Below are 12,500 nucleotides of genomic sequence, written 5' to 3'. Positions count from 1 at the left end.
ATCTTGCCTCTTGCTTATATATCCGTCTCATCGCTGGTTGTTTTCACTGGGAGGCTCAGTCCATGTGATGTGTAACTTCTGCTGCAGTGGATTGTGGGTCAGAACCTCCATAAAGCTGCTGGTTTCAACACTAAAAAAAATCACCACCGGATGTAGTAGGACATCTGGGTATTTTTCAGCACGCTGCATCTGACATCATGTATTGGGACAAACTAAAATATTTTCGTATTGTATAACGGAAGAGTATGAGATTTGAAAAGCAGGGTAAGACACACACACACACACAGAAACAGACACACACACAGCCTGTCTTGACCAGGTCACCTTTGAAAAAGAGATTTTTAATCTCAATAGGTTTTTTTCCTGGTTAAATAAAGGTTAAAAAAAAAAAAAAAAAAAAAACTACAGGGTCGGTGGTTGGATCCCCCGTCTCCCCGCCACATGTCCAAGTGTCCCTGGGCAAAGAGACACTGAACCCTAAATGTCTCCTGATAGTTAACCTGCTATCGGTGTGTGAATGGTAATGTGGTAACGTGGGAATGGGAACAGGTCTCCCTTGAAAAAGAGTCTCCGGTCTCAATTGAATTTACCTGTATGAAAAAAGGTTTTAAATAAAAATTATTATTATTATTATTATTATTATTATTATTATTATTATTATCATTATTTCTGCCTCTTATCTATTCCTAAATGTCTATTTTATTCCTTAAAGTTTTCACTACAAATCCACTTGTGCAGTCTTCCTGCATCCACACTATTCACACTTTACTTTAGTGTTACCATGTAATCACCTGGTCAATGATCAAACTCCTTCGTGATTTTTCTCTACTTATGACATCTATTGCAGCATGTCCGTCCTGGGAGAGGGATCCCTTACTCTGTCCACTCTCCCTGAGATTTCTTCAGTTTTTTTTTTATTCCCGGTAAAGGGTTTTTTACTGGGAGTTTTTTCTCAGCCGAGCTAAGGGTGTAAGGGCAGGGTGTCATATTGTATCGTATTGTATGGAATGTAAAGCCCACTGAGACAAATGTATTTGTGATTTTGGGCTATACAAATAAAACTGATTTGATTTGATTTAATTTGAGCCTCACTGTGTTAAATGAATTACGGGTGAAACTCGAAAAATTTGAATATCGTGCAAAAGTTCATTTATTTCAGTAATTCAATTTAAAAGGTGAAACTAATATATTATATAGACTCATTACATGCAAAGTGAGATATCTCAAGCCTTTATCTGTTATAATTTTGATTCTTATGGCAAACAGCTTATGAAAACCCCAAATTCAAAATCTCAGAACATTTGAATATTAAATGAAATCAATAAAGAAGGGATTTTAAATACAGAAATGTCGGCCCTCTATAAAGTATAATCATCCATATGTACTCAGTACTTGGTTTGGGCCCCTTTTGCATGAATTCTTGCCTCAATTCCAATTAATGTTCCATGATATTCTAATAATACGAGTTTAACCTGCATATCATTGCTAGATTACTGCAGGAGCATCAAGAACAGGACATGTCATCCTTATAAACCTTTTGCCGCCTTCTATTCTCACTGTGATGAAAACATTATACGAGACACACACACACACACACACACACACGCACACACACACACACGCCAACACACACACACGCCAACACTCACACACGCACACGCCAACACACAGACACCGACACGACACGCCCACACACACACGCACACCAACACACACACACGCACACACACACACACACACACACACACACACACACGCACACCAACACACACACACGCACACACACACACACACACACACACACACACACACACACACACACGCACACACACGCACACGCACACACACACACACCCACACGTTATGCAACCTGTAACTAGAGGTCAAGAGGTCACCCTGTTTGTGCTGCATGTTTTACACAGAATCTCAGAATGTGAAAACAGGAATCTCCAACCGTCTCCTGCTTATAAACAGCTCTTTCTCTCTCTCTCTCTCTCTCTCTTTCTTTCTCTCTCTCTCTCTCTCTCTCTCTTTCTTTCTTTCTCTCTCTCTCTTTCTTTCTCTCTCTATTTCTCTCTCTTTCTTTTTAAATACAGCTCTGGACAAAATGAAGAGACCACTGACTCCAAATGTTCAGTGTCTCTCGTTTTACTATTTAGAGGCATATGTTTGAGTAGAATGAACATTTTGGTTTTATTCTATAAACTACTGACAACATTTCTACCAAATTTCCCCCCCAAAAAATATTGTCATTAAAGAGCATTTCCATTAAAGGTGCAGTGTGTAATATGACATCATCAAGTAAGTTCCACAAAGTTCTAGAATGCAACGCTCCCTGGGTAACCCCAACCCTTTAGAATAATAACAGAAGCTACAGTGGCCTTCAAGGACAAGAACAATTCTAAATGTTAAACAATGCACCTGATGACATTCCAACTATGACACTTTCAAGATGGTGGCACTAGGCCTTGGTCCAAGATATGCAGAAATATGGACATATATGAGACCCTTTCTAAGGGAAAAAATAATAATTAAAAAAAAAAAATTCAGGTATTATGCAGTAAATTAAATGTACTTATTGATATTATAATTACTTTCTACAAAATCTGCTAGGAAATAAAACCCAAAATTCTACACACTGCAGCTTTAAGTGATGTAGAGATGAAGATTGAAGAAAAATCCAGACTGGACTCTTCATTTTTTCCGGAGCTGTATAACAAGCACGGACAATAGAGATGCTACCGTCAGTGATTCTGGAGAACGCTTGTTATGTTATCAAAATCAGTGAATATCTCCTCATGATCCGCTACCTGTCTGTAGCCGTGTGTGTGTGTGTGTGTGTGTGTGTGTGTGTGTGTGTGTGTGTGTGTGTGTGTGTGTGTGTGTGTGTGTGTGTGTGTGTGTGTGTGTGTGTGTGTGTGTGTGTGTGCTTATCTCCTCATGATCCGCTACCTGTCCGTACTGCTAAAATACCACATGCACCGACAAATACAGATGTGTCTTCAAACCACAAAAGACAAAATGTCCTAGATTATTGAAAAGATTCTTCCTACAACAGCCCACACACACACTCATATGCGTCTGCAGTTGAAAATATGTGTAGCTTGATTCTCCTTCAAAATGCAGCATATTGGGGTGCCCTTAGCTCAGTTGGTAGGGCATCCCCCCCCCCCATGGGCCTCGGCCAGCAGCGGACCCGGGTTCGATTCCAGCCCGCGGTCGTTCTCTGCATGTCACTCCCCTCTCTGCCCCATTTCAACTCTGTCTCTACACTATCAATAAAGCATAAAAATGCCAAAAAAATATCTTAAAAATAAAAATAAAATGCAATACATCAATCGGACCACTCCAACCGACAGAAAAAAATATCTCTACACTTCTACAATAAGCGTCATATCAGTCAACGTAATAACTTAGTCTTCCCTTAAAAGGTGCAGTCAGTGATTCTGGAGAACGCTTGTTGTCAAAATCAGTGAATATCTCCTCATGATCTGCTACCTGTCTGTACTGTGTGTGTGCTGAAAAGAAATCCACTGTTAATACACAACCTAGGCTACATCTGGGTATTTTTCTCTCACACACACACACACACACACACACACACACACACACACACACACACACACACACACACACACACACACACACACACAGTACAGACAGGTAGTGGATCATGAGGAGATATTCACTGATTTTGACAAAAAGTGATTTTGACAACAAGCGTTCTCCAGAATCACTGACTGCACCTTTAGCAATGATCCTAAAATCCCCTTCTAAACACAACACATTAATCTTATTGCTCAAAGATATTTTTCATTTCCTCGAAAGATCGATTTAGGCCTTGACCCTAATTTACAATGATGTTGAGTAAAATATGTCTCTTTTTTTTTTTTTTTAATTTTTATGCTTTATTGATAGTGTAGAGACAGAGTTGAAATGGGGCAGAGAGGGGAGTGACATGCAGAGAACGAACGCGGGCTGGAATTGAACCCGGGTCCGCTGCTGGCCGAGGCCCATGGGGGGGGGACACCCTACCAACTGAGAAAAGGGCGCTCCCTACACCTCTTATATTAACCCTTCAATTTGTCCAAGACACAGATTCTATCATTTGGGGCGACTGTGTCATGGTTGTTGTGTCCTTGGGCAAGACACTTCACCCACCTTGCCTCGTGTGAATGTCGATAGTTAGCCTGCTGCTATCGGTGTATGAATGTGTGTGTGAATGGTAACGTGGGAAAGGAAAACAGGTCTCCCTTGTAAAAGAGTCTTCGGTCTCAATGGGATTTACCTGTAGAAATAAAGGTTAAAAAAAAAAAATAATAATAATTTGTTTCCCTTGGGAAATTTTTTTTTTCGACAAGAGCAAGTTGCTGCACGGACAATACAACACACACACAAAAACACCAAAAGAAAACAAATGCAATAAAACAAGTGTGCAAAATATCAACTCACGGACAACTGCTACTCAAAACACACACTCATTCTACAATCACACACACACAAAATCACACTGCTCATTAAGACATACGGCTTAGGTACAGACAGTATTCAGATGCCTATGAAAATGTGCTACTCAAATATACTGGTATACTGGGGGGTGCTCCGGTGGTGTAGTGGATAGAGCGCGTACCATATCGGCTCCGGCCTTCGTTGCAGTGGTCGCGAGTTCAAATCTGACCCGTGGACCTTTACTGCAGGTCATCCCCCCCTCTCTCTCTCTCTCTCTGTCTCCCCATTTCAACTCTGTACTGTCTAATAAAGCTTGAAAATGCCAAAAAATAGATAAAAATCAACATTGAATAACAAGACGTCAGACATTAGCCTGGTTGGACATTTGTATAAGTCATTTAAATAAAGACGAATACAATGAATATGTAGGGGGCGCCTTTAGCTCAGTTGGTAGGGCCCCCCCCCCCCCATGGGCCTCGGCCAGCAGCGGACCCGGGTTTGATTCCAGCCCGCGGTCGTTCTCTGCATGTCACTCCCCTCTCTGCCCCATTTCAACTCTGTCTCTACACTATCAATAAAGCATAAAAATGCCAAAAAAAATATCTCTAAAAAAAAAATAATAATTAATGTGTGTGGATTAATGTATATAATATAGACATAACAACAGCTCTAAATCACATATAAAACGGTCCATTCTTGTGCTTTTACATAGATTATTCACTAAACACATTAATTTTCTTGCGTCCCTGCATTTTAAACTATTGTTCTGATATAAATAGGTGACTTCTAGAAGACATTTCTCTCATTTTTCTAGCTTTTTCACCTTAAAACTTAAATTTTTAAGGAGATATTTTTGGTCTGAATGTCGGTGTAGGGTTCAGAAGAAGAAGGGCTATAATGTTGAATAAACTTGAAAACCAAACTCAAACCTCAAAGGCAAATGTGTTCTATATTTGATGATAGTGTTTTCTCTCACACACAAACACACACACACAAAGAGAGAGAGACACACACACACACACACACACACACACACACACACACACACACACACAGAGAGACACACACACACAAAGAGAGAGAGAGAGACACACACACACACACAGAGAGAAAGACACACAGACACAGACAGACAGACACACACACACACACAGACAGACAGACAGACACACACACAGACACACACACACACAAAGAGAGAGAGACACACACACACACACATACACAGAGAAAGACACACAGAGAGACACACACAGAGACAGAGAGAGAGACACACACACACAGAGAAAGACACACACACACACACACAGACACAGACACACACACAGAGACACACACACACACACACACACAGTCAGTGATGTGAGTTTCATTATTTATCTGTCGGCTGAACACGGAGCAACAGAGAGAAACATGATCACACTCTGGATCTGACAAATGTAAAATATTCAAAACCTTCATCTGTACAAACTCACGCTTCTGTAAACGCTTAAAAAACTATGTTTCTGGGTCTGCTCCGGTGGTGTAGTGGATAGAGCGTGTACCATATCGGCTCCGGCCTTCGTTGCAGTGGTCGCGGGTTCAAATCCGACTCGTGGACCTTTACTGCAGGTCATCCCCTCCCCCCCTCTCTCTCTCTCTCTCTCTCTCTCTCTCTCTCTCTCTCTCTGTCTCCCCATTTCAACTCTGTACTGTCTAATAAAGCTTGAAAATGACAAAAAGTAATATTTAAAAAGCTATGTCTCCTTCTCAAATACACATTAAAACATACACACATCCTTTTAGCTCAGACACGGCCACCAAAAAATTATGTTTTTTCAAGCACTGGTCAGTTTTTGAGATTTCTGTCTATTTATCTTCCATAACATGTCTTCTTTCATACTCTCTCTCTCTCTCTCTCTCTCCCTCTCTTCCATAACATGTCTTCTTTCATACTAGTATAAATCAAAAGGTCCAACATGTACATTCAGGTGTTTATTTGACTAAACCTTGTCTGTTTGCGTCTGTATATTTCTCCTATACAACCATCTTTAACGGACATTATCTCAACATTATTTTTTTTTTCTCAATGCTCTGAACCAAATATCTCACTTTCTAAAGCACTTACATCAACTAAACCTTCCATAATCATTCTCAGCACTATTCTGAAGGTTATTACAGAAGGATTTGTTCACATGGTGTTCATTGTCTGATTTATGAGACATTTCCTAATTGAAAACATGATGAAAATGTGTAAACGTGTGACACAGACGAAGCCGCCTATGTTCTGCACACATGCATCTGTTTAACACACAGCTGGACTGAGAGCTGCAACTCGGAAAGGATCGGTCCGATAATAATACGTTAATTTATTAGTTTTGACGGCTAATTCAAGTCTGTGTGTGTGTGTGTGTGTGTGTGTGTGTGTGTGTGTGTGTGTGTGTGTGTGTGTGTGTGACTGCCAAAATGTATCTTGACAAAACTTCAAAAAAATCAACATTTTCTACCGATTTTATAGAATTTAACTGAGTAACTTTGAGATTTCGGACAAGAACTACACATCTGGGGGCGCCCTTAGCTCAGTTGGTAGGGCGTCCCCCCCTCCCCCCATGGGCCTCGGCCAGCAGCGGACCCGGGTTCGATTCCAGCCTGCGGTCGTTCTCTGCATGTCACTTCCCTCTCTGCCCCATTTCAACTCTGTCTCTACACTATCAATAAAGCATAAAAATGCCCCAAAAAAATATCTTAAAAAAAAAAAAAAATTCTCATCTGAATATGACTGTTGGTTCATTTTCACTGTATTTCTATAGAATAAATGAATAATCAATGAATTAGGAAGTTACACAATAGATTAACCTACAAATGAAGCAGTGATTGTATGTCATTAAGGTGTGGTAAAGTTGCATAAATATAATTTTTCGAACTGCTCTTTGTGAGTGTGTATGTCTCAGTTTCTTTAATCTGGTGTGGCTCATATTAAGAAATAACGTTTTTTCACATTTAGGTGAAGAATTTAAATGATTTTGGTGAGAAACAGGTGTTTTCAGGTATTTGTTCTTTATCGTTTTTAATATTTCAAACTACAAGAGGCAACCAGAGTTCATTCAAGACGACATGCGGCACGTAAAACATAAATTTTTTAAGCACTGGGCAAATTGAGATTCCTGTGTGTCTATTTATCTTCCATAACATGTCTTCTTTCATACTAGTATAAATCAAAGGTCCAACATGTACATTCAGGTGTTTATTTGACTAAACCTTGTCTGTTTGCGTCTGTATATTTCTCCTATACAACCATCTTTAACGGCCCCTTTTAATCTCAACTTCTAAAGCACTTACATCAACTAAACTTTCCATAATCATTCTCAGCACTATTCTGAAGGTTATTACAGAAGGATTTGTTCATATGTTATTCATTGTCTGATTTATGAGACATTTTCTTCTTAGAAACATGATGAAAAATGCAATCTATTCTGTAAAAACGTTGGACTCTAATATGTTATAAAAATGAAATAAAGATTTTTAACTCTGGCTTCATCCAACATCTAGCTACTTCAAATAGATGCAAATGTACACAAAATTAGTTGGAAATCACCAAATTTGCAAATCTATCCAAACATATCTGGGAAAACTTGCAATACAAAAGATTATTGTCTTAATGTCAATAATCAACTCGCAAAGTTTCATGAAGATATCTATAAGTAAAAAAAAAAAAAAATGCCCCATTCACTTGCAGCAGTGTGTAAAATCGGATATGCCCATCGCTCGCTGTTAAAGTGGACTATCTCTCGTCACATGTGATTTAAACTGTAGGCTTCAGCGCTGTGAATTCGTCTATTGATTTATTCGAGTTAAACGGGCTATGTCTGTCTGTCTCCCCCCCTCTTATCCACTCCACTTAGGCAATTATACCCCCCTCAAAACTATACCGTTATAACAGCAGTATTTTAGGCGCTTAAGACCTTGTTTGAGTTGAAAAATTAGGAAGATTTTACTTTTTTATGACCTTTAAAAAATTCCACATTTGAATAAGGTTATATTTTTAATTCTAAACTCTAAACTGCTCATTTTATTCGACTATTTAAATCAGACCAATGTAATTAAGCTGAACAGACACTTGTGGCGTATGGGGGAGTTATATTTCTTTCCGTTTTGCGATCATTTAAGAGCGTTAAGATTGTGGGTAAAAGAAAAAAAAGGTGAAATTGATTGCTAAGTGCATCTCCGCGGCGTGTCAGATACCACCGCGTGTGCTCCTGTCATGTTTAGTTAATTCCTCCTGCCTTTTAAACGTATACGGGACACACAATAGTTCAATTTAACATGTTACACAGTTAAAAAATTATTTATTTGCCTCTAAAAGTTGCTTTATTTGCTTATAGAGTTGCTCCCTAAATAAATTAAAAAAAATACCGCTTCAAAAATTCACGTTCTTGGGGAGAATTTCTTCGCCTTAGAATTTGACTGTTCTATTGTGTTTAAGATTATATTGCATTCTGATTAGATTAACTAATAGTGAACTAATTGTAAGGCTATAAGTGTCTCATTCATACGCTTTGGTTATTGTTGAAGGGTCCCGACAAGCGCGTGTGAGAGTGAGATATGTCCGCGCACAGACAAAAAGCGCACGTCACATCAGTTTAAATTAACAAATGAGACTGTTTAGACTATCACAGCATCAGTGTGAAAGATACACGCGATATTTCAACTTGCTTATAGCGGGTATTAACACACTATAAGGTTGTGGAAGTCATTGGGCGTTTTGGTCTGGTTCCGCGATTTGGCTACCGGGCGATGGATGAAATCGGATCCGACTGAGAGACGCTACAGGCGGCGTGAGAGGAACCAGAGCACACCGCTGAAAAATCATTAACCATTCTCCTGCTCCTGCTGCGTTGAAATAACCACAAATAGACGACACACTGTTTATTATTGATACGTCTTTATGCCTTTTCTCTTTATAATGTTTCACTTTCTCTGATTTATAAGCAAAACTCGGTCATTTTTGCATGGAAATTAAGAGAAAACTACAAATCTAGACGCTTTTTTCAACGATTTTCAGTTAAATTATCAGTTTTGGACTTAAAGTTTTTGGCTTTATCTGAGTATATGCGTCCATTTAGTGATTTAGTCCTGTATTATACATATTCACATGAAAGCATAGCGCGTGCACTGGAGCTGTTACTGTCTTTGCACTGAGTGTGAGAAATGGGTTTGAACTCTGAGGATGATTCTGTCTCGCGGAGTGACTGGGAAGCTCTGTCTGCGCGCGACTGACTTTTCTCACAACCGTCCGGCTCGTGCAAGATGCCAAACAGATATTTTTTTTTAACAGATTGAGTCTTGCTACCAGTATAACTGTCGCATTAATAAAACCAAGTAGAGATATGAGCAGAAAAGTTATATTGTAGTGTATTTTGTCAAAGGATAATTTGTTCTATACCTCCTCCCGTTATAATTGTAAATTGATTTGAATATGCGCGCGCGTACTAAATGACATGCACACTTAAGCATCTAGTCACTCTATCACTACAATGAATTCAAAGCCGTTGTTAACAGTTAGAAATCTGACTCCATTTGAAAATTGTTTTGAAAATGTTTAAATCAATATTTTTGTATGTATTCACAATTGCACTAAACCTTAAGGTGCATTTTGAAGTTATATGTTGTCAATTTGTGTAAATGTAACTGTCCAATGCTGTCCATCTTAGCCAGGTCTCTCTTGAAAAGGGATTTTTTTTAATCTCAATTAGACTAGTAACATGTTTAAATAAAAGGTTATAATAAGGTAATATAGGCTACTGTTGTACATCTCTTTGAATAAGGCATCTGCTACTAAATGACATGCAGTCTAATGTATGTGACACTGTTATGCACTTTTAACACTGTCTGTGCCACTTGCTTTTATAAGACATATTTTGTAATACTATATTTGTGTTTTTAAATGTAGTTATTGCATGCACCACGCAGAAGCAGCGTTCATGACTTCATTGTATTGCAAAGTACAATGACAATAAAGGCTTGAAAATTGAGTGGATAGCCTGATGAAAATGTACCTCAATATAACTGATATTCATTCAAACAGAGCAAGAGTGATATGAGATTTAAAAGTTGCATTGCATTGTATTTTCTTTTTTTTTTGTTACTTCTAGCTGTAAGTTGATTTGCATAGCCTAAATCTCTATGCTAAATGACTGGTAGTAATGCCTATAATGTTCATGGAGTGTCAATGTACATCTGTGCGCGCAGAAAACTGGCATTCGTCAATCAGAGCATGAGAAATATAAGATGAAAAGTTGCAAGGTGCTATTTTTAGAAAGGTTATTTTTTGTAGACTAAGTTATTTAGGGTACACGCGTCTGTTAAATGCCATGCATATAGCCTACAATATTCTATTATAAATGTAACTTTGCGCAGCTGTATTCGCGTCCGAAATCACTGGTATATATTCATGAAACAGAGCATGAGATATTTGATATGAAAAGTTGCGATGTAGGTTTTTTTTAATACGGATTTTCTTTCTAGGATACATCCACTTGTAAGTCACTTTAGAAAGCTTAAAAGGTTCCTCTAAATGACTGGTAGAACAGCCTTCAATAATGTTGTAAATGTGCCGCTGTATTGGCGTTCAAATTCTCCTCAAATAGACCATGAGAGATTAGGTGAAAAGTTGAATTGTAGGTATTTTGCAAATGATTTATTTTTTTGTAGCGTAAGTTGTTTCGTGTCAAAAACAGGTCCGCTAAATGAATGTATAGCCTATTGAAATGTGTTGTAAACATGTAGTATAGCCTATAATGTACATCATGCGTAGTAAATGGACCTTTGCGCAGCTGTGTTCGCGTCCAAAATCATTCATAAAACAGAGCACGAGAGATTTGAGATAAAAAGTTGCATGGATATTTTTTTTTTTTTGGTAGGGATTTTTCTCTCCACTTGCAAGTGACTTTAGAAAGCATAAAAGGGTCCGCTAAATGACTGGTGTTATAGCCTTCAATGTAATAGTGTAAATCGCTATGCATCGCCTATAGAAATGAGTCTTAAATGTACCTTTGCGCAGCTGTGTTCGCGTCCAAAATCCCCGCGCCTTGCATCCACGAGCGCACGGGGGTCATGCCGGTGGGGAGCGGCTCTTCCTTCATGGTCAGCGCCCCCCTCGGGAGGCTGTCTTGGATGGAAAACATCTCGATAAAAAAAAAAGTGTCAAACCAAAGAGTCCTTGAGGAAAAGCTCGTGTTCACCGCGCAGACACCGAGCAGACAGAAAGAGTAATCCTTCTTGTGTGGAAGTAGCGCTGGAAAAAAAATCAAAAATACGAAAGAAAATTGGCCAAAAAAGGGATGGGAAAAAAAATGCCAAAAAATGCAAAATATCACCAGTTTGTGGTTATGAGTATAAGAAAAGGTGGTTTAGGTGGTTAGAATAGGGGCGGGTAGAGTGAGGTTGTGTTCCCTAAAGTACAACATACACACCGGGGTCCCAGCGCAAGACCAAAATGCTCCGTGTGGGATTCTAGTAAGATCCTTTTAAAGCTGCGTCTGTCTGTCTGTCTGTCTGTTGCTGCACAATGTGATGAAGTTAAAAGCAGAAGGACCATAGGAGGCTGTCGCGCATCTCAAAGGAGCCCCAAAGATGAGTGCTCTGTGCCGGGGAGAGGGAGCGCCTTGAGAGACCTGCCGTGGAAGAAGGATCACAGAGGGAGAAAAAAGGGGTTTGCGATTGAACAAGCTTTTGAGTAGATAGTAAAAAAAAAGCTTAACCGCGGAATGAAAAAAGTGTGCGCGAGGGTTCAGGCAGAGAAAAGATGACAAACGCACACACACACTACTAAAGCCGTGTAAGCTTTTCTCTTTTCTTTGCTTGCTTCTTGTTCTTCTTCAAAAAGAAGTGAAGAAATGAAATGATTAGCTAAACAAGAGAGAGAGGGAGAGAGAGAGGGAGAGAGAGAAGGAGAGAGAGAGAGAGGGAGAGAGAGAGAGGGAGGGACAGAGAGAGAGCGGGGGAAGGAAGCTGGTGTTTCTGCTGGTGGATATCCCAACGGGGGAATTGGGGGAGTGTGTGTGTGTGTGTGT

At 39.3% G+C, this 12,500-nt stretch overlaps 1 protein-coding gene across 1 annotated transcript in view; it reads left to right on the top strand.

Moving 5' to 3' along the window:
- The window catches only part of LOC307257016 (uncharacterized protein), a gene marked incomplete at its 3' end in the record, with an annotated part of 40,982 nt that overhangs the window by 28,132 nt on the left and 350 nt on the right, over positions 1-12,500 (top strand). Inside the window, exon 18 of the mRNA XM_080036130.1 lies at positions 11,489-11,571. Within this exon, the coding sequence (XP_079892256.1) occupies positions 11,489-11,571 (83 nt within the window). The remainder of the gene's footprint in view (positions 1-11,488; positions 11,572-12,500) is intronic.

The sequence above is a fragment of the Ammodytes marinus genome (assembly GCF_949987685.1).
Source record: "Ammodytes marinus genome assembly, chromosome: 10".
Classification (NCBI taxonomy): Eukaryota; Metazoa; Chordata; class Actinopteri; order Uranoscopiformes; family Ammodytidae; genus Ammodytes; species Ammodytes marinus.
This window is presented reverse-complemented; position numbering and strand designations above follow the sequence as displayed.